Source organism: Corapipo altera, unplaced genomic scaffold, assembly GCF_003945725.1.
Source record: "Corapipo altera isolate COAL_440 unplaced genomic scaffold, ASM394572v1 62, whole genome shotgun sequence".
Classification (NCBI taxonomy): domain Eukaryota; kingdom Metazoa; phylum Chordata; class Aves; order Passeriformes; family Pipridae; genus Corapipo; species Corapipo altera.
The window spans coordinates 11,392,282-11,415,189 of NW_020884894.1; the positions used below are offsets into that span (position 1 = coordinate 11,392,282).

General features: G+C 47.0%; 1 protein-coding gene across 3 annotated transcripts in view; it reads right to left on the reverse strand.

The window, feature by feature from the left end:
• Positions 1 to 22,908, reverse strand: part of WDR59 (WD repeat domain 59) — a 48,838-nt gene that overhangs the window by 19,870 nt on the left and 6,060 nt on the right. For all 3 annotated transcript variants that reach the window (XM_027646736.1, XM_027646734.1, XM_027646735.1), the window contains exons 4-18: positions 20,104 to 20,189; positions 19,117 to 19,197; positions 16,998 to 17,035; positions 14,995 to 15,083; positions 14,427 to 14,543; positions 13,386 to 13,463; positions 12,457 to 12,613; positions 10,707 to 10,786; positions 8,432 to 8,564; positions 5,191 to 5,315; positions 4,149 to 4,313; positions 3,244 to 3,339; positions 1,754 to 1,910; positions 431 to 500; positions 11 to 164 (exon numbers count right to left, since the gene is read on the reverse strand). In XM_027646736.1, the coding sequence (XP_027502537.1) occupies positions 11 to 164; positions 431 to 500; positions 1,754 to 1,910; positions 3,244 to 3,339; positions 4,149 to 4,313; positions 5,191 to 5,315; positions 8,432 to 8,564; positions 10,707 to 10,786; positions 12,457 to 12,613; positions 13,386 to 13,463; positions 14,427 to 14,543; positions 14,995 to 15,083; positions 16,998 to 17,035; positions 19,117 to 19,197; positions 20,104 to 20,189 (1,626 nt within the window). The remainder of the gene's footprint in view (positions 1 to 10; positions 165 to 430; positions 501 to 1,753; positions 1,911 to 3,243; positions 3,340 to 4,148; positions 4,314 to 5,190; positions 5,316 to 8,431; positions 8,565 to 10,706; positions 10,787 to 12,456; positions 12,614 to 13,385; positions 13,464 to 14,426; positions 14,544 to 14,994; positions 15,084 to 16,997; positions 17,036 to 19,116; positions 19,198 to 20,103; positions 20,190 to 22,908) is intronic.

Here is a 22,908-nt window from a genome sequence, read left to right on the forward strand (position 1 = left end):
TGGTACTTACCCTCTCTTTGTAGTAGAAGGAGCTAATGGAGACCTGCTCCTTCTCACTGCGTGTCGGGCTCCCACTGTACAGACGCAGGTTGCCCGGAGTCTCTGTGCGGATCTTCATCGGAGTGATGAGGCCACTGTGGTATGCTGATAGAGCTGACAGGGACCTGGAAAAAGGGAATACAATTTCAGGGGCTTTCACCCAACAAAGGTCCTGCAGGTTCCCGCTCACATCTCCACTAACCCAAGCTGCAAACATTGGTTCCGGTGTCCTGAAAGGAGTCTCTGCTGAGGCACAGCGATGTAAGGGCCCAGGCTCTCCGTGCCGAGGGCACAACTAACACTAGAGGTCAGTATTTCCAGTGTAGGTTCTGACATTCTCCTGCCTTCCTGCCCACTGCAGCACACACCAAATGCCACGCGGGGCACTCACCTGGGCGTGGGCTCCATCGGAGACACCGCGCGGTGCATGGTCATGGGTCTCGTGAAGTACACCAGGTACCCTGAAGAGACAGGACATGGCATAAAGATCGTGCAACAAGGAGTAGATTACTCAAGGGTGAACACAGGGAAACCTGGATACCATTTAAGGTATCAGAGGCAAGGGGCTGGGCACCTATCCACTACCCCGAGCACTTTTAAACTACCACATTTTCTCAATCCAAATTCCCTCCCTGAAGCACATTTTTTGAAATGTTTCTCTTAAAAGCACCATTTCAAGTGGCTTACAGCTGTTACAGAAAAGACAGGAAAATGAGCAAATACATGTCCCATGTTTTAACTCTTCATCAGAACCTGTCAAGCACTGATGCTCCAGAGGCAAGTGAGGCAATGTTTGGCAATGGAGAGAAACCATTGCAGCCTGTACAACTCTCCTCTTCAACAGGAGAGCCCCAGTCATCTGAAGCCAACTTCAAAGCACTCTCTCACAAGTCTTTCCCCGTTTGTTAGCACCTCAAGTGTTTTCAGCCACCCACTCCCGTGAGAGTTTCAGGACTTAGCAGGTTTCACTGAGCCTATTCAATGCAATACTATTCTGTTTTACTTCTGCTTGGGAATTGAGAGGCCTGTGTGGAAAGCAGCTTTCAAAACACACTCAGACTGGGATGCAGTCAGGTCCAGAGGAAGCATGCATGCATCTGAAACAGCTCAGTGAAACTTAACAGCTCTCACTCAGACCTTAACCTGTTTTTTAATGATCTTTGCCCTGTACACTCTCCTGGAAACTTGGATGTGATTGCACCCCATTTCCCACTTAGGGGAAGTTTCCCAGTGACCTTGGGAAAGCTCTTTTGGACATCAGAGAGAGTGCAGGATGAGAAAAGAATGGTTAGTAACAAGAATATGGTTTCATCCAGGGCTAAGTTCAACCCCAAACCACAGGAATTTCATAAAGACTGAGCACCAGAATACATCCAGCAATGTGATGCTGGCAGGAGAGAACCAGGCAAGGAAAACAGCTATTCCCAGATTTCTATATAAGAGGTCTGTCAATGCCTCTGGTACGCCACAAGCCAAAGGCCATCTCTTCAGCTAGCCCTGCATTTCCAAATCCTAAAATCCCACATACAACACCAACTGCAAACAGTTGTTAACCAGTCTCATCCATAAATTTACCACAACATCGCCACTTGAACACCATTTCTCACTCACTGCATGGCAGTGACCCAAGCCTTGTTCAGAGGCAGGTGTTCCCCAAGATATTAAAAGGAGCATTCCCCAGGTAGCTGTTGTAACATATCAGTGATGGGCTAACCTGCACCACAGAACCTGGCTCCAGAGGTCCGTGGAAATGGGATGTTCGAGTCCTGGTAGGAGCCGTAGGCGTTGGAGACCCGGGCGAACGTGGGCAAGGGGGGTGTTACGGAGTTTGGCAAAGCATAGGGATTGCTGGACGTGCTGTCCTCTTGGTTCTGAAACACAAATTACCCAAGGTCACGCCCCTGCTGCCACAGGAAAGAAATCCAGCCAGAGAACTGGACACAGCATTGCCAACCAGCCTCACAGGAGGTGCTCATCCTTCAAGCCAGAGCAGACCAAGCTCAGAGCATGGTTGTAAAGGCAAACCATGTTGAAATGCAGAGCTTAACTTGGGGAGAAACAGTGGGAAAGTATACAGAAAATCTGACCTTCACACTCTGGATGACTCTCAAGACAGCAAGCTGAGCTAAACCTGATACCTCAATGATGCAAGGGAGACAAAATCTCCATAAATGGGAATATCACACAACTGTGGGGCACCAAATGCAGGTTGGGAGCCTTCAAGTGAGGAAGGCAGGTGGTGTGAAATACTGGGGGACCTCAAGCCTATCCAAAGGAATTTTGGCAGAAATCTGCATTTATTTGGATAAAGAATACTACAACTTAGGTCTAAAGGAATTCTTTAAAGGCAGTGGTGCCTGGCTTGAGTCATCAGATTTCCATACAGCAGGGAAAGTTCCCACTCTTACAATATTACTGCTGAAACCAAACAGAATTAAGCCTTTCCGCATTTAAAAAGAAAAAAAAAAAAGCCCTTTATTTGTGAAGAATAAACAAAACCTCTCAGAAAAGAAACCTGAGGAGACTCTCCAATCTTTTCCTGAATGCTAAAAACACCCACTCCAGTACACTTCACCCACACACAGACCAAATAGCTGACACTGGGATGCTGAGTAGGTATCACAGATCTCTCAGCTAAGAGCAGAGTGTGACTTGGACTTATCTGCAGTATCATCCTTACAAAACCTCAGCACAAAGCTTCAAAAAAACCCCAGATTTTCACAGTTTGGGAATTTTTTTTTAAGGGAATAAAACAAAACCCCTAGAATAGGACTAGCAGGATCTTAACTGAGAAGGTAAAGACATCTGCCACTGCCTTTCAGACAAGAATGAATCCATCAACTCCCTGAGGCCTCTTATCTTCTCTCACAGATGATAACCATGCCCTGGCACTCAGTGAGATACACTCTGAGCTGGGAAGCTACCATGCACCACTGTCCAAGCCCCAGTCACTCCCCCCAGCCTGAATATCACAGTTGCCCAAAGCAGCAAACCTTCAGGGCCTCATTTGTGGAAACAAAACACGTCTGATCATCCACCCAGTTCTCTTCAACGTTAACCAGAAGTGCTCACACAAATGTAATGGCCAGTCACAGGGGTCTATTTACACATCTAATGAGGCCAGGCTCTCACTGCAGAGTCAGAAGTGTGGGGCATGGGAGAAGACACCAAACTAGGGCAGAGAGCCCACGCAGTTCTCCATACCACAACAGACTCCAGCCAGGAGACCAGCTGACGCAGGCAGGGCTCCAGGCAGCTCTGGTTCCGCTTCACTTTCTGCAGGGAAGTGTCTTTCAGTATCTGGAATACATACAAGATGCAGCTTGAATCATGGTTACATCTACACTTTGCTGACATCCTTTTTGTCTGCAAAGCAGCAAAGATGCCAGGACCCAGAGAAGCCAAAGACATCCCCTAACATGCACTGGAGCCACTGGTGTGCTGTGTGCTCTGAGGAATGGCTGTGAGCTTTGATCAGAGCACTGAGGTTCACGTAGATGCAGCACACTCTGAGCCAGGATTTGGGCTTCCATACTGCTGTGACCCATATGTTTCATACTAGTTTGTGGCAAACTGGGTCATTTTTTTTTTTCAGGAAGAAACCCAAACTGTTCCATCAACTTGCTGATGGGGAAGGGATTTCATTAGCAATAGATTTGCTACACAGGACGATCAAACACCAGGTCTGGAATTGGCAGGGTCCACGCAAAAAAAGTCTCCTCATTTTTAAAACAGTTTGTGGAGGAGAGCGGGAAGCAACAACCCAGCTCAAACATACTAACATTCTGCAGCTGGATCCTTAGCTGGTCATTTTGTTTAGTAGGGGGCTGAGGGCAACTGCATGAGGAGAAGGATGTTAGGGATTCTCAGGCAATACACGGGAACACAGCAGCAGTGAAGAACATGTGTTTAAAAAGGACCAGTAGAGAAAGGCAAATACTTGGGTGCAATGCCAATAGAAACCTCATCCTATGGGCTCCACAGCCTATCAGTTCAGTGTGACCTGCGGAATGTCTTCAGCAAGATCAGATGTTTTGTGTCAGTAAAATCTAGACATCAAGCACGCAGTATTCGTATTTTTATAAAGACAGTGCATACTCCACACACACCTTCAGCAGCTTTGCCTTCATGGAGGCTGTGATCGAGGTTGGGTTGATGAACTGGAAGGACGGTGCAGCGTTATTGGGATACTGGACAGGGAACATCACCAGCATCCTGACTCTGTGGTTGCCGCAGTGCACCGACACCGTACAGCTGCGACTCACTGCATCCATCTGTGAGGAAAAGCAACTGCTCTGTAGTCACATCTCCAGGGACTTTTAAACTTAAAGTGGCTTAAATTCATGCTGAGGGACAGATTCCTCCACAGCCCCGTAAGATGAAGTCAAGCTGCTCTCAAGGGCAGGGAACACAGTTACAGCAAAAAACCCCAGGCAGATGGGCACAGACTCTGCTTGCACCAGCAGACTGACAATCCAGCATCCCAGCATCTGGAGAACCAAGGCCAGCCCAGGCAGCACCAGGAATCAGGCTCTGCTCCCAACAGCTGCTGCACTCCAGCCCACTTCACTTGGCCATGGAGAGCTCCAGGCCCAGTGCAGCTGTAACAGGCATCATCTAAGATTCTGTACCACTGTCTCAGAAAACTCCACCAGGATCATGCCATGAGCTGTGAAATCACAGGGGTAAGGAAAGGAGACAGGCAGTGGCCTTCCAGCCCAGTCCAGTGCTGTACCTCCAGCCAGATTCCATGCACAGAGGAGGGTTTGGAGTGCAAGGGAGAAGCCAAAACTGAGGGAGAGAGTGCAGGATAGGGAAGGCTCAGCAGATGGGGTTCAGAAACAGCTGAAATGAGACCAACTGCATGGAACACATCACTTTCCACTCTGCAGTCCAGGCAGAGAGGAAAACACCACACAGTCTTCTCAAGATCAGCCAGTATACTTACTGTGCTGAAACACTTCCCTCACTCCCAGTGTCTGGGATTATCCTCTTTCTTACTACCCCTGGCCAAGAGGATCTCTACAGCTTAAAATAAAACTTGTTTACAGACAGCAGTCACTGCAGCAAAGAAGGTTCCCCTCTAAAGGCTCCGACGAGCCAGCCTGCCCACATCCCCTCCTAAGAAGCCAGCAAAAGGAAACTCTCTACCTCCACATTGACATTTCGGATCTGCACATTGATCAGTGAAAACTCCTGCTGCAGGGTTTGAGGCAGCCCCAGCTGGTCCGTTTTCTTTCCCACCAGAGGGTCATTCAGGAAATCTTCTTTTAAGGCTGACGGGAAAGATGGAAAACAGGTTGAGCCAAACCATAACAGACAGACTTTGGGCAGGCAGTGTCAGGAGGCAGCCAAGACAGCAGGTTTTCCTCTGCCCTTCTGACACATGGAGGTATGAGTTTTACCTGGCAAAACCCTGCTAGCTGGAGGGTCTCAGCTGTTGTTTACAGGCAAGCTTCTGACCCTTCTCTTCAAAAGAACAAACCTGTCTGCACACAGGTTTCCTGGGAAGGTTATGGAAGTTGCCTGTACTCTGTACAGCCCTAAACAGTCCTTCTCTTCTCATTTGAGACCCCTTCTCCCTACACAGTGCTGCCAGAGTCACAATCAGCTGAACTGGAGCTTCTCAGTTCAGTGGGAAAGAACTGCAGCCAAAGCAGTCTCCAGGAGGAGCTCTGGTCTTTGGGACTAACCACCACCCCACCACCACCACTCTTAGCTTTCAGGGAAAGCTTCCAAAGTATAACAATGCTTTGGGAGAGAGCAGAGAGTATTTCTGGTCCTAATAGAGGCTTAATTCATTTGTAGCAGCCGTTTGCATTTAATGTTGCAAAGCACTTTAGTGCTTTAACAGTCTTTAAAGACTCATCAAAATGCTGGGTCTAGCTCTCCAGTTCCAACGGTTTTCAGGAGGACAATAATCCCTGAAGGCCAGAATACATTTAAACAGCCAGGCAAGCACTGCAGGACACAAGGAATTATAGCTAAGATAACAAACTTCACTGAGTTTCAGAAAAATTGGTCTCTGCCTGTGTTTGTGCGTGGCTTTTGCCTCATTTTTTGCTATGTACCCCCATTAGGGCAGGGGCAGCTCCTTCTGAGAGCGTTTCACTGTGGCAGCACTTCTTAAAGCCAAACATATTTCCTGATGATGGTTCCAAGGGCAGAAGAGAAGTCCTGATCTTTTCAGCTGTCATTGTCACACTTAAAATATCACATCGCACAGACAACTCCTAGCAAAAAAAAAAATTACAAGAAATGCAAAAAGTTGACCTTTTACAGGCATTTGCCTAAAAGTTACTGACTTTGCTGCTGGGACAAATATGTGGTATTACTGCTGCCCAGTGGGTTACTGAATTTGGATAGGTAGGATGCTTAGCCACTCATTCCTGTTTGCAATTTTATTACAGTGCTTAGATATACTTCAGAAAAGGGAGTTGAAAAGGAGATTAAAGGAAGATCAGTGGCTCTCAGGGAAGATAATTATTTCTAGCTCAAGACACCACACAGCTTACTGAAAAGCCATCTCTGAGGTTCCCAGTATGTGCAGTACCCTCCCTTTGTCTTCTCCTCGCATTCCCTTCCAATTAGTTTCTAATCCCCCAAAAGACACGTTTTTGTACAGATTCCTAAAGCTCCTCTATACGCAGCAGCAGCAAGGAGAGCTGCACACTGAAGGCACAGCTGGGGGCTTTCTGATTTACCTGCAGAGCTCTGCTCCCTTCAAAGATCCCCCAAAGTGCTTTATTAATGTAACATAGAGGTTTTGTCTGCAGCTGAAATGCAGCCACCTCCAGAGTGAAACATCAACAGTCCACAATAGCTTTTAGGCTAGAAAGCACTGAAATTCCTACCTAGGGATTTGCTTGTGCATTAATCCTGCAGTCATGGTATTTGCAGTAAAATCTACCCTGCTACAGAAAAGCCATATTCATTCCCTTTGGCCACAAGGAAAACCCTACCAGTCTGAACCAAACCCAGACCCACACAGAAACCACACAGTATATATGGATGTGATCTCACCAGGGGCAGTGAAAGAGTTAACTCTCTCTCCTGTGGAAAAAAGAGAGGTCAGGCAGCCAGAATGAGGACACTTAACGCTCCCAGCTGGAGAGAAAGAGGCTGTGCTACCCCAGAAACACTGCTCATGGTGAGCACAGGTAGCCAGGCCTTTTCTGTCATATTATAAAACCCTCCCATAGACAGAGTTGGTGGTGTCTTTCAGAAACTTGTTCTGGTGCCACACAGGACAGGTGGCAGAGAGGAACTTCACTAGGGATTGCTGGGCAGGAAATTTCCAGTTAGGAAGAGATGTTTTCACTAAGGGGCCTCACAATTGGCTCCTTTATTCAAAGGACAGATATTTGACCACTTCCTCCCCTTCTCTGCAGTTTGTCAGCAAGTCAAACGGAAAATCAAATCCCTCCCCTGTAAACCCCTCACATGGGGATCCATTGTAGCACTGCTACAATACAGAAAGGAGCTGTGACCTTAAAACCAAACTGACACAAAGGTGTGGACGCACCCAGTTCTTCCTCCTCAGTACAGCTGTAAAAATCTCTTTAGATACCTTTTTCACATGCATGTGACCACCATGGGTCTCAGCTGCTCCAAACTCTTCTGTTCTGGTATCTACACTCTTCAAACACTAACCCTGAATGTTTAACCTGGCCAGAGCCTTAACCACACAACCCCTCCTTCGTGTTCCTTCCTTTTGGGCCTCCTCTTCTATAAAGCCAAACCAATGCCTTCTGTTAAGGTCTCTGACCCATTCCCATCCACCTTTGTGGCACTCTGAAGCTGGAGACAATATTCCTCTCCCTCTGCTCTGCCAGCCTTCAGCCACCTCTCATTAACAGATTACCAAAAATTCATGAGCTCTCTCCATATCTGCTTCTGGTGAAGACACCAGCAAAACATCTCCTTGTTAGATCAGCTCACACAGTGAGCCCCAGCAGAGGTGATGTGAGCAGCTTGTGTCAGAGTGCTTTACCCACACATGCCCCTCTTCTGTGGGCTCATCTCTTGGCTTCAACTAATCTACCCTCTTGAGCCAGAACTTACCTTACTGCCTGACTGACTGCCTTATTTCTGGCAACAAGCCACAACTACAACCTAAAGCGAATGCAATTAAATGATAATCAGAAGGAATTAAATGACAAAGAGAAGAGCTTTGTTTTACAGATAGAATCATTGTGTTAAAAGAGAAAAAGCTTGGGAGGACCATCCTGAGGAACCTCTAGTGTTTTTCTTTCTCCCTAATGGGGAATCCATTAACCTTTGAAACACCAGATTGTGCTTTGCCTACAAGGTTTTCTTATGCCAAGATGTGTCTTCTTCCCGACACAAAGACACTGATGTTTGAGGTTCCACAAGGCATCACTTCTCTCACCTTCCTCATCCCCGTGTCCAGAGTTATGCTGGGGCTCCGCATCCTGGGGGTGAAGGGTCTTGTCTGGCTCTGGCAGGTGAGAAATCCCATCAATCAGGTCCTCAACTCCATCCAGGATATCATTAGCACAGAGCTGAAAAGAACAAACACACCCACATGCTGCACAACAGAATCCAGGCTGGGGAAAGAGCCACCACTAAAGAACTCATTCCTCCAGACAGATGGATTTGCAAGGTAGGTCCACGCAACAGTCATGACTAAGACCTCAGCACTGTTTCTGTGATGAAGACAGGTGATATTCCACTTTCCAGCACCCTCAGCTCTGTCACCTCAGACAGCCTGGACAAATCTCCTGCTCACTTACAAAGCCACTTAATTGACAGGGCCAGTCTAAGTAACAGAGGTTTTACTTTAATCAAAACTAAAGTTGATATGACTGTAAGTCCTTGAAATAATTTGTCAAAATTTGTTTAATTTTTTAGATCAAATATAATAGTAGCATACTTCCTGTGTTTGATATTTACACTCCAGTAGAGACCCAGGTACATACTAGGGGCCCCAGTGTTCTAGGTTCTCTATCAAAATGAGACCATAAAACCCTGTATTTTAAGTTCAGCACAGGAAAACAGGGAAGATGAAGAGAAGAAACATAGGGAAGAGAAAGGATAACAGTGTGATGTAGCAAATTGCAGCACTGGTCACCAGCAACATGCCATCATGTGTGTAGTTTGATCCAGACAAAGACAAGGACAAAAGAGTGGGAGCCAGCAGAGGGAAAGTAAAAGCTCTGACATGAACAAACAATTGATTTAAAGACAGGAAAGAAATCAAATGTTCACAAATATATCAGGTAGGAGAAAAGGGTCATTTTTCATAAAGTTTGTTACAGACCTGCAGGACTCCTGCAGGATCTGTGCTGGGACACATGCTTCTCAACATATTCATTAAAAACCTGGAATAGGAGGTGAATAGCGACATGACCAGGTTTGCTGATGCCACCAAGTTTTTCAGGGCAGCAACAAGTGTGGCAGACAGCAAACAATCACAGAAGGACCTTACAGGAGTAACTGTATTAAAATGCAAGATGAACTTTGGTTCAGGTAAATATAAAGCAATGAACATGGGATAAAAATGGCAAGTTCAAGCCGACTGAGGGAACAAGATGTACAGGCCAGACTAAGCTGATGTTTTCATGGAATTATGTCCAACACTTTAAAAATCAAAGTGAGTAGTGAGAATTCTGTGGAAAGAACAAAGCTCAGATCCCCAACCCAAAAAGTATATGGTAGAACTGAAAAAGGGTCATGAAAGGTAAAAGGACAATCAAAGTTCTAGCACAAAGCATGAAGTAAATCACGACCCTTTGACTTGAAAAGGGAGGCAGCTGAGGAGGGATATGATGGAGGTCTACAGAATCATGATGAGCAGAGATGGCTCATTTAATCTTCAATGTAATGAAATTAGCAGGTTGCAAAATAAACAAAAGAAAGTAACTGTTTTTCCACACAAGGTGCAGAAAAGCCATGGAACTCCTTGTTGATAGGATGTTTAAGGTGACAAAAATTTACAAAGGTCCAAGAAAAGACAGAAAATCTCTGGAAGTGAACCTCATCAAGCTCTGTCAAATACAAAGGCAGCAAACTAAAGGAGCCTCTGAGTTGCAAACTGCAGGAGGCTGGCAGGGCATTTGAGCGAAATATCACTCCGTGCCTACCTATCCCCTTCCAAGAAGATGTGACAAGGCCGTATGGGCCACTGTGGCCATATGAACCTCTGGTCTGACCCAGCACAGTTGTTCCACTAACTGCATCAGCAACCTCTCACTGCTGCACAGAGCAGAACCACAGGACTCACACCACCTGCCCCAGGCTTAGAGGCAAAGGAAACACGGGGAGGAAGTGGAGGGCACAATCCCTACATTTCCCTAATACCTAAACCACCAAGAAATAATCATACAGTCCTGCAGCCATGGAGGTGGCATCTTCAGAGGCACTGCAGGCAGCAACCAACCTTCACCCTCCCCAAACAACTGTCAGGCAACAAAGCAGCCTTGCCCTTCCACAGAAGCGTTTGAGGCACAGGCTCAGAGAAGCCCCATCACAGGTCTCCTTGGGGCTGTTTTTGGGCTGGAGCTGAAGAGGTAAGTGAAGCAGCAGCTGGCTGCTGTGTCTGCAGCTCTAGGAATCAGAGGAGCGACTGGGAGTGTGAGAAAAGGGAGGTGAATCCAGCCTGTAAGAAAACTGTCTGCTGCTGCAGAGCAGAAGTGCTCACGTACCCTCTGCAGCTGGGAGTCGATCCGCCACATCCGCAGGGTCTGATCGCGGGACCACGTCACCAGCTGGTAGTCTTTGGAACCTGAAAAGGACAGAAACCATTGGAGAACCCACTGGAAAACAGAGACTATCTCAGCGCTGTGTTCAATATAAACAGATTCAAACGAGCCAGCAGGGACATCCAGTGGATAAGGCACAAACCAAAAGGCAGAGCAAGGCCTCTTCTGCTTTGAACTGGCCTTTGTGCCCCCTGCACCACAGTTACCACACCCCTAAATGGGCTGTAGTTTACAGGCCAAAGGCATAAAATAAGTATAACGAATGTGACACAAGTTTTCCAACTAGGAATGAACAAGATCTACAACAATATTTATTGAAATAGAAAAATAGTATCATAAAAATAAATGTTTCTCAACTATAACTGTGAAGTAAAAAATATCTTTTAGCTCATCAAATCTGTTTCCAGATGCAGATGTTTTAAAACATTTCTAAGCTAAGAGAAGCAGGCTCTGCCCTTCATTTTTTTCCTTCTGAAAGAGCTGGGTGATGCCAAGACAAGTTCAAGCTGTAAGGACATAAATCTAGCCACATACTATCTATCAACAGATAGAGGTACACAGACTTATTTACGTCCATGTTTAGGTCTTGTGACACAGTTTTAAGTTTCCCTTGTCAAACAGCTGCTACACTTAAAGAATTTGCTGCTGCACAGCTGCTTCCTACACTCATCTGCTGAGGCACAGGGGGTGTCTAAATACAGCACAAGAGACTCTGTGGAAGGAAATTAGTGCTGTCTTGGTTGTCTCCACACAGAAGCAGACTTGGAATGCTTGTGTGATTGATTCACGTTGCTTGAGACAAGCATGACGTCCAGCCTTGGGTATATATCTATTAACTCAGCCAAGACAACCAACTGTGGCTCAAGCCTGCTTGAATTCTCATTCACAAACTGCCTTTGACTGTGCCTCCAGATCCTAACATGGTTCTCTATTGCTCTCCTCTTTTTGAAAGAGGAAAAGCAAGATATATAGAAGGTGGTGAGAGCTGAATGGCCCCAGCAGCTGCTGGCAGAGGGCTGGACCAGCACTTTTACACAGCACTGCAAAGCTGCAGCACAAGTGACTCCAAAGCCAGACGTGCATGTTCTGTCAACGGCAGCTGAGGTGCTGGAAACAAAGCTGTGCTCTGTGTGGTTATCCAGCCTCTGGCGTGGAATCTCCTATACTTAGCTGCTGGAAAATTCAGTCAGGACTGAACTCTAACAACAGCCTCTCTATCCCTCCCCTCCCTTGGTCAGCACACACATAAGGTGGCTCTGCTGGGTCTGTGGTCTGGGATATGCTGGAGGCTGCTGATCCAGGCCATGATGTGAGGGGTTAACTGGTTAGCCTGCAGCTCTGAGCAGGGGGAGGGTGCCTGCACTCCTGCACCCATCTAATAGTTTGGACAATTTATCCTGAAACGCTCATTTAAAAATAGACTCACAGGAGAGTGGAAGCAATAAGAGTCACTGCTGACCCACTCAGTATTTGGTAGATTTGCTTTGTTAGCATGGGAACAAGAAGGCAATGCTTTTGTGGGCACTGCCATAAAACCAGCACAGAACAGCTATACCTTGAGTGGGGGTAGGGCAGGAAAGTGCCAAGGAAAGGCAAGAGCCAAACAGTGACAGCCCTGTAGCCAGGTCTCCACACCCTTGGTTAGCTGACAGCCACCATGCAGGGAAGGGAGCACATCCAGCCCTGAACTCACCTTCTTTCTGCTTCCTCCACTGAAACTCCAGCACGACATCATCGTGTCCCACAAAAGTGTGGACAGGCGTGTTCAGGTCAAAGACATTCCACAGAAGGAGACTGTTCTCCCGACGAAGTTGGGGGACCATCACTGTCACCAGCCCATTGCTGAAAGGCTTGAGAGATAAACACCCTTCCAGTCACCCTTGGAGAGTTATGCTCCCATGCTGCTGTTATCATACTCTAATTTTCCCCTTTTCCCACCAACATGAACACACGGGTTTTAAATGAGCTCAGCACAAAAACAAAACCAGGCCAAAACCTGGGAAGGTCCAAGGCAATTGCTGTACAAAAACATTGTCTTTCAAGGGATAAGATGTAGTCCACCAAAATACTCAATGCAGCTCACTTAAGATGAATCATTTTTTTCTGCTGCTTCCTCACTTTCAGCTGGGAGGCTGGAGGGATTTCACCACTGACTTTTCACAGGGGATCCTCACTGCAATCTGCCTGGAGCTGCAAGAACTGCTACCTGGGGACTGAGCCCCAGCAGCTCCTCAGGGCCACAATGCTCAGAGGAACCAGAGGAATCCCGTCCTACACCCCTCACTGTGGGGATGGGGAAGGGGGGGAGGATCAGAAATTCAAGACACAGCACTGGCTTCAGGCTGCACTCAGATGCCTGGGAAAGAGAACAGCTATGACTGATGGTAAGAGTCTTAACTTCCCATGGCTGGGTGCTTGCTCACTCCTTCTCCAAAGTGCCCCCCCCCCCCTTGTGGATGCTGCTTTTCTAGGCCTTTTAAGCACCAAGAGGGATTTTTAAAATCAACTTAATAGTGTCCACCAGTAGAACTGGTGAGAAATCCTTCAGCAGTTCTTTATTTCACGTCCCTTTGTGCATTTCTCTCAGAGCACAGGTGGAGCTGGTGGGAGGTTCTCACTCACCGTGTATCTTGCCTTCCAGACAGGAACCTGGCAGGGAAGGATATTGAGGTATTTCCGAGGCTGACGGTAATCCCAGAACTTAAAAAAAACACACACAAAAAAAAACAAGAGAAAGGCAAGCAAAGGCAGGAGTCAGCTGGCTGTACTTTCAGGCTGTAGTTTTCCATGTGGCTTGCAGATAGAACAGACCAAAAAAGCATGCCAGGGTGCCCACTGCATCATTAGTAATCCCATTCATTAACAGCAGAGATGGCCCCAAAGGACAAATACCAAGCTATCAGCATCTGGCAGCATCCCTTAGACAACGAGTGACTTGGGGTCATATTCACAGTGATCAGAGCTTGAGTAATTAGAGCAGGGACAGGCAGCCTGCTTGGGCTTTCAGAGCTACAAGGTACCCTGCAGGCTGCCAGCCAATGTGCCAGTCCAGGCTGGAGGCAGGCCCACCCTGCTGTGACTGCTAATTTTCTAATGAAGAATGTAACCTTTTGCTTTGCTAGAATACACATCACCTCGGAGCTTAGCTCAATGTGAATGAACTCCATTTGGCTGACATACAAAGCCCACTCTTGCCCCCCAGGTAAAAGGCACTGCACAGCAGTGCTTGCAGGCAGTCTCTTATTGATAATCCTGTTCAACATGACTTTGGAAACCCCAGGGGCTGAAGTATGTCTCCCTCTAAGTTGCTGTAATCAGCTTGAGTCTGGCAACACTGCATTTCAGGGAGAAGGCTCTTCTGGCATGTGTGGTCAGCTCCATTCTGGCAAGCAACAGGCAGAGGCGGCTGTTTTCAGCTCCAATACAGCCCTAATCACCACAAATACATGGCAAACATATGTGCACCCATCCTTCAGTGACCTCTCTGCCTGTTCTCAAAGTGCAGTCCTGGCTCAACACACACACAGGGTGCACAGAAACCAAACAATAAGGATCCAGATCTCACCAATGGCAAGCACTCCCCAAGACCTCACCAGCAGTAGAAGGGGATCAGCTCCACCATCCTTCCACCTCCCGAGCAGAAACCCCAGAAGCAACACTTACCCTGACAGAGTTGTCCTGGCTGGAAGTGGCCAGTGTGTACTCATTGTCAGGATGCCAGTCCAGACCATGGATTTTTGAGAGATGAGCTGCCAAATACTCCACTGCAGTGCTGGGTTTCTGCAAGGAGAAACATTTTTCTTCTCAGCACAGGACTTCCGAAATTTGGTCTAGTTCTTTGGCATAAGAAGAGACACTTTTAACAAGGGAAAGAGAGGTAGAACAACCTCCTGCTGGGGAATGACAAATAGCTCAGCAAAAGTTGCTGAAGAAAAGTTGTGGCAAGTTCCAGTCACCAAGTGCAGCCCAAATGATACTTTATCCTCAGTAAAACAGTTAACTACTACGAGATCAAAGTGAAAATGTTAATGGAGACAGTTTCTGGAAAAGCAGGCTATCTATATACTCTCTCCAGGTTCATGGACTCCCAATTCTCTCTAGTTTAAACTCACCCACAAGAGAGATTTGGGATAAAGTAGTACGTTTTCTCAGTATTTACCTGTGACCAGAGGGATGTCTGCATCAGGTAGGTGGGAATATACACAGACTGCCCAAAAAACCCTCAGCTTACCCTTTTGTCCCATATTCGGACATCCCCATCGTGGCTTGTTGCTAAACAGTTGGCATTCTTCTTGTTCCATTTCACCTGGGAAGCTCCAGCTGCAGCACAAACAGCGCAGGTCAAAACATGCAATTAAAAAGAAAATGGCACAGTAGACATGGGCACAGAGCTGCTCTTAGCCCAGGAAAGGCAGCTCAGAGGAGGGATATCCCAGAAGCCAGCAGGAAGGATGGCATGACAATTCCTAACTCCTGATTCCTCACTGCAGTGTTTGTGTCCTCAGGACAGCAAAGCAAGACTGTGCCAGTTGCATGCCCAGAGATCTTGACCACAACTTCTAGCCAGGGGTTGTACTCCATTAAAATAATCATGTCCATGAGCTCAGATGGAACAATTTCCTCCAGACAAGAACTGCATCACCTCCCTCCCAAACCACCTCTCCTTTCATTCAAGTTACTCCAGCTGCTTAAGGCCAGATTTATCTCCCCAAAAACCTTGTCTGCTGCTAAACAGGCAACTAGCACTATCAATATGTGACTAAAATAGAGGTGTAGGACAAGGCTCCAGTGCAGGTGGACCTTGGGTCTGGCCAGATGGAGGTGGACTCACTGGTTAGACCAGAGGGTCCAGCTGTCAAAATACACCACAGAAGTCAAAGACATCAATGACACTGTAAAGAAACTGGATGGTGGTCCAGATATATGTGATATCCTGAGGGACTCAGTCAAATCAGAAGATGGGTAGTTATTTCTAACAAGAAAAAAAGCACAAGCTTCAGTTAATGCGGATTGTTCAGGTATTTTAAGAGAAATGCATGTTCTGTTCATCCTTATTCTGCCAGTATTTTCAAAACCTTTTGAGCTATCAGACAGGTGAGATCCATGAGAAAGCAAAACAGATCTTGGTCTGCTGCTATTCCCCACCTCCACTGCCCACCTCCTGCTGCACTGTGAGCAGATTCATCCTGACAACCTGGCAAAAAGCTAGTCCAGGGGATAAAAAGCTGCAAATAGACTGCCAGTTGATTGATTTGATCCACTCACTGAAGGGTACACAAACATCTGGACCAGCACTGCACAGCATGGGGCACGGGAGGAAGGAAGGAATGAAGGAAGGAAGCAAGCAAGCTTTCTGGGGAGCTGGCTGCTGGGCTGCCTCAGCCATAAAACCTCACCCCAGACACCAGAGCTGAACGCTGCTTCTCTCTGACTCAGTAAGGCCTTGGCATTCCTGTGCCAGAGAGGTTTGCTGGCTGGGAGGGGACTGGGAGTGCAGATGTGTAGCCTAAGATCTAAGCAGCAGAGCATGAGAGATACACATGCAAGGATTCTCTAATGCTGGGGACAGTAACTCGTGAGAAGGACGTTTTGTTCATCATCTGTGCCCAGTCCAGGCTCGCAGCAGGTGAGGACTGACACACAGTACCTGCCAGGGGAAGGTATTGCAGGACACTCACCCTGCCAGCAGCCATGACAAATGCTGTTCCAGAGCAAGCACAGCCCAAAGACAGCACCTTGTGTCACCAACCAGCTCCCTGCAGGCTGCAGGTGCCCCAGGGAAGTGGGTACAGCCGGCTGATGTACGCGGTCCCTCCGTAAAAGAGGGCACAGGCTGGCACTGCCTGGGGTGCAATTTGGTTTCTCAGCTGATTCAATCAAACATAAAAGGACACGAGGAAAACACAGACAGGCAACCCAGGACAAGCAGTGCAGCAGGGTGGTTAAGCAGGGAGGAAGCTCCATGTGGCTGTTCACCAGTGTCAGCAGAGCCAGTCCAACTCCCTCCATGCTTGGGAACCTCCAAGGGGCTCCCCATCTCTTCTGAATTCTGCTCCCCCAAAAGGAGTTGTGAACTGGAGCCTCTCAGGTTGCTCCTACATGGGACAATCACACATGGTGGCACTTCTGTACTTTGCCATGCCCAGCCTTGGAGCAGGAAGAGGGGGAGGAATAACAGGAGGGACATGCAACAGTAAGGTTGTTTAATGCCTACATCACACATGTCAAACTTACCGACTGCAGAGAGTGAGACCGTGGGCTTCCTGGTGTCCCTGAAACACAGCGTGGCTCATGTGAGTACCCACAGCACAGTCCAGCCTCCCCAGGGAGCTCCTTCATGTTCCAGGACTAATTGTATTGCTGCCTTGGGACCTAAGGTGTCTGCTGCTTACCAAAATACACCAGCATTAAACAGAATAAAGGTGAGCAGCTGGAGGAGAACAGCCATCCTGGAAGCATTCAAAGCCACGTTGGATGGGGCATTGAGCAACCTGATCTAGCGGAAGGTGTCCCTGCCCTTGCCAGGATGGAACTAGATGATCTTTAGGTCCCTTCCAAATCCAACCAATTTATGATCCTGCCTTGCCACCACATACAGCAGGAAGTTTAGGACATAGGATAGAGCTGGAGTGGAATAGAGGGAGAAGAAACACGTGGAAAGTGTGGAATGTTGCAACTGGGTAGGCCAGGAAACTGGGTTCACAAATTATTGCTGCAGGAAGCAACAAAACAGCCTTTCCCAGGAGGATTAAAAGGAACAAACAGAGTTGTGGAAACACTTGACAAAAGCCACTGATGTGTTTGTCAATCCTTTGCAGATCCTGATTCAAGGCAGAGAGAGCAGTGACTCCAGAGAAAAACTTCATGTCTAGCATATAATAACAAAATTAGTAGGAAATAAGCCCAGCTGTCTGCAGACCAAATTCTGTCTGCAGACCAAATTTCGTGGTGGCAGAAGCCAGTGCAGCACCATAACAACTCCTAGCAGCCAGGACATGGATGAAGGCAATAATTCAGTTCCTGACCTTGCTCCTCAGGAATTCACCTGCTCTTTCACAAAAAGTGACAGGGAAAATAAGGAATATTGTCTTCGGCTTTTTCTGTTTGCTGAAAAGCTGAACATTTTCTGGAATGGACTGCACCTCTCCCTCTAAGAATGTCTGCCTAACCAAAAAGTTACTTTGTATGAAAAATTAGGTGGGGAATTTCCAATTGCCCTTACTGCAGGGCTACCTCCCTAGGGTGTCATTAGAGACGGTCACTTCAGTAGGATGGTTATTTGCTGGAGGGCAGCAGCACCAGCACCTCAGCGCCCCTGCAAGTTCAGAGCCTTTCCCAGCACAAGTGCAATGTAGAGGCTCATCAGAGCCTGCCTAAGGAAGCTTTTCTGGACAAGTGGTACAGGCAGACACACAACAATGGAAGGGCACAATAGAGTTAAAGGAGGACTTCTGATAACAACCTTCAGAGACCTCTGTTTTTTACTTGGTGCTAAGATGGTATCACAGGAAAACACAACCAGCAGTTGCTGTCTCCCTATGTCTTTTAATTACACATTAATAATATATTGTCATTCTCAAGCACCATTTAACCAAGGATTTAAGTGTTTCATAGGAGCTAAACAAGCCTCAGGGTAGCCTGGTGCAGTGAGGTTATATAATTATCTTCCTATTATAACTGAGCAAGGGAGGCAGAGAGGAACAAAGTGACTTGCCGGGGGTCATAAAGAGTTGTGCAGCCAGCAAGAGAACCCAGCAGTCCCAGTGCCAGCTCCTTGCTCCTTCTCAGGTGTAAAATATGGGGTCTAAATATTGGTGGGGTTTGGATATATAGTTGGAAATATGTGTTACCCTGAAATTACTCATGATGGAAAGCACCAAGAATCACAGGAAAGCACAAACAGGAAAACCTTGAATACCATTGTCAGCCTTCCCATCACTGAGGGAGAATCAGCAGCAATCACTGAATTTAGTGGAAAATGGCTATGAGATCATGAGACAGCGCCCATTCACTCAGCTAAAAAACTCAACAGGTTGAGAAACACCCTTGGGCTCCAAGAAAAGCCCCCAAGGAAAGATCTGAAGTGGGCAGGGAGTGAAGCTAGACAGTATTTTTTCAAAACAGGAGCATGTCTGTAGTTTAACTATACCACTCCACTGCCCTTCATTGACTCTGAAATGGCTTGAAAGTAGGGGAACAGAAATCATCTTAGGAGAAGATGGCAAATAGCTGAAGCCCCTGCAAGCACAGCTGAAGAGCAGCACCCATCAGGTGTGCCTTGCCCTGCAAGCTGATAATTATGGAAAGGAGTCCAACAATTTCCCTGCAGTGCAGAAACAGAACAGATTCGTACTTGATGTCCCAGATGTAGATGTATGTGTCCACAGAACTGGTGACCAGTAGGTCTGGCTCAAACACTGCCCAGTCCAGGTCGCTGCAAATGCAAAATCACAGGAGATCAGTAAAGCAAAGCACACCCGGTTTGCATCAGCCTCTCACAAGCCCCCAGCACATCCTCTGACAAATTCACAGCAACTCCATGACATCTACTGAAACTTTTTAAGTAAAAAGCAAGATCTTAATAATTTCTCTAAGTAAATTCCAAGAAGCAATGAAATGCTTCTAAGTAAATTCCAGTGCAGCATCCTTCCAGCCCTGAACTTTACAGCTATCCTGTGTGTGCTCTTTCCTCCACAGGCAAAGGGACACTGTCTCAGTGAGCTCCCAGTTACCACACATCCTTGGCACCAACCCCTCACTCTGGGATGCCTCCCTGTTGGGAACACCAAGTGCACCTCGGACACAAACAGCCTCCAGTCAGTCCAAACAACTGCCATTTGAAGGGCTGCAAATACTTTCCATAGTCAGGAGCTGGAGTAAAAACAGTCTTTCAGCTGCATTTCCAGCTCATCATTGAAATACAACCTTGAAACTAGAGGCAGAAATCCCCTGCACCACTGTAACACTCTCTAAACTTGGTCTTTGGGATTACCTGCTTTAATTAAGCTGCTATCACACAGAAACACAGCTGGGATTCAATTTAATAAACATACTGCTATCTGTTTCCCAGATGATGCTGCTGCTCATTGCAAGGACAGCAGCCTAAGGCAATGACACTCAAGCCATCAAGGGCTAAGTTGATACAGTGGGGGAGCCACGAGGGGGTGAGCCACTTCACACATGATGTCATCACCAAATGGGAAGGCAGCCCAGTAAAGAAAAGTGAGTAAAACCAGGCTCAGAACAGAGCCTGTGCAGGGCCAGGACTGAAACATTCAGCTTTCTATGAAACAATGCATCATTCTCCATCCTGCAGCCCACGGCATCACTTGTTCCTCACCTGATCACACGTGTGTGTCCTTGCAGTGATGTGCAAACTTCCCCGTTGCCTTCCTTCCACTTATACAGGTCAACTCGCTGATTACTCTGAAATGAGATGGAAGAAAGGAGAGACACTCTCAGCCCAACAAGGTAGGAGAGGGATCTGTGTGTTAGGACCAGGGTCCCTTCACTTTGAGCAACCTCATTTAACAGTGAGTCACACTGTGATTAGCAAAGTCCTTGCCCAAAGCAGAAAAGCAAAGATGAAACTACAGGCTGCAAGGAATCTCAAAAGCTTACACTTTAATTACACCCACTTAAAACTGGAGATAAACTAGAACGGGAGGAAAAAAAAAAAATCACATTGCAAAATGTTTCCACGAATTATGTTCTCAGAGCTTTTATTTCCTAACAACATGCTGTAACTGCAAGCAACAGGCAGCCAAATTCTCTCTGCAGGAATACCCTGCCAGCCTGTTCAACTGGAGTTTTCAGTGAGGGGGATGCCAGATTACCACCAGTGCTCCTCAACTCTCTCTCAATTCCCTTCTGGGATAATCAGGGCCACAGCCAAACACAAACAATATAGTTTAATGGACTCAAGGACACCTCCTCAAGGGTACTCCCATCCTTGCCAGCCCAGGAGAAAAGCTTTAAGTGCTTATCACTAACTGTAAACCACAAAGGCAAAACAGATGTATCAATGACAACATTATTTAGGGTTTCTTCACTCATTCCAGCCTTGCCCAAATGCAGCCACACACAAAGTTACTTGAAACCGGTTATTGTGCTGTAAGTTCATGTTCTCTCTCAATCAAGGTTCAGTTCAGTCCCAGCCAGCTCTAATCTTTCTAGGGCAGGAACTGCCTTTTTGGGTGCATATATAGCACGAACCACAGTGGGTCTTAGGCAATGACTGGAAATTCCTATTGATTTTGCAAAACCAGAGGGAACACAACCTCAAATTTTGATCTTCATTAGCCCCTTGTTTTCAGACTTACAGGTAGATAAGGAAAAATATAATAGGTAAGAGACTTCATAGAAACACAGAATCATTTAGGTTGGAAAATACCTCTAACATGGAGTGCAACTGTTACAATTTTTGTGGCAGGTTTTTTTTGTGGTGGTGGATTTTCTTCCTACCCCTAAGTTGCTCTATATGAATTTCAAGTTGCAAACAGACAAAACACTACAGCCTTCCCTTAAATGGAAGGTCTCCCAACTCAGTAATAATATATGGCATTTCTCTAACCCATCACAGCAGGGCTGCACAATAGCTTGGGGCAAGAAAAACTCCTTCCATGCATCTTATTGACAGAAGGATTTAAGGGGGTAGAGTGAAAATTACCCAGTGGGATTTATCCAGGACTCCAGAGATAAGATACAAGATAAGGATCACCAGAGAGACCATTCCTCCCAACAGGAGCATTGTCTCAAAAACTCTGCTTTTTTTGGTAAGTATCAGTATTCACTTCCAACAATTTCGTCACCCTCTTGTTCAAGCATCTGGGGCCACACAAAAGAAATAACAAGCATCTAGGACTGAAAACAACGGTATTTCTGAAACAACAGTTTAGGAGTCCCCAGAAACATGCTTGAGCCAGAGGGCAGAGACAGCCAAGCACAGCAAAAGGACACGCTCCAGCTCTTCTGGAAAGAACTAAACAAGAAGGTCTTATCAAAACACAAGGACAGATTCCCCTCTACCTGCACCACTTCCAGCTAACAGGACAGGACTGCAAACCAGATGAGGTTGCTGGCAAACAGGGCAATAGCCTTTCACACTCCCTCTCCACCCCCAGGGATGCAGAGGGATAGGACCCTCGGGCTGTCTACAACACAGTGAGATGGCTGGAAAGGCATGACCCAAATTGGAAAAGACGCCTGATCTCATCTTGGGGATTCCTCACCTGATGTGTGTCAGCAACTACATCTAAACCCCCAGAGCATCTTAGCATGTTTGTTTATAAACAGGAGCAGCAAGGTTTGATGCCAGCTATGCCTAGTTTCAGTCTGGGACAAGGTAGGTCCCTGTTTGATGCTCAGATCAGCAAGAGACAGGAGCGCTCAGGTGGGTGAGATGGGCACAGCTCCCCTTTGCAGCAGGGTCCTGCTCAGATCAGCATGAACCAATCACTGGATATTGTCTTCAGAGTGTGTTTGAGAAGAAGCTTTCCTGCTCCACTTGTGGCTTGCCCAGTGCATTTCCTTACTTGGTTTTGATTTCCACAGACTGTAACCAGAAGTGGCACTGAAGGACACTTTTTTGCCAGTTTTACTAACTCTCTGCTCAGAAGCAGACCACTACTGAGGGCACCTTTAAGATATCAGTCTTGTGCCAGAGCTGGGAGAAGAAAGGCTGGGGAATGTCAGAGAGCAAGCAGGCAGAGGCTCCCAGCTGACAGCACTGGTCCTCTTTTAAAACTGCCTTTAATAACAATCATAGCCAATCCAAGAAGCAAAAGGAACAAAAATCCTGAAAAATCACCTTCAACTAAGTATTCCCTCAAAAAAATAGACGAAACCTCTCCATCTCTAGCTGTTCCAGGACTCTCAGGCCACAAAAGAGGACACAACAGGCAGAAAAGGCACCTTGCCCTGAGAACAGTCTGTGCCCAGCTGGTTGCCGCGGTGCTGTGGGTGACGGCCGAGACTGCTGCCAGCAGAGCTCAGGGTGAACAACCTGCAGAGCATGACAGACTGAGTACAGATCAGGGCCAAAAACTGCACTCAGTCTCACATGGCCACTACTGCTTCTTCAGCCCAGCCCATTTACTTCCCCACATAAAAATCAGAGCTCCTTGCCAATCCGGTCCGAGCCCAT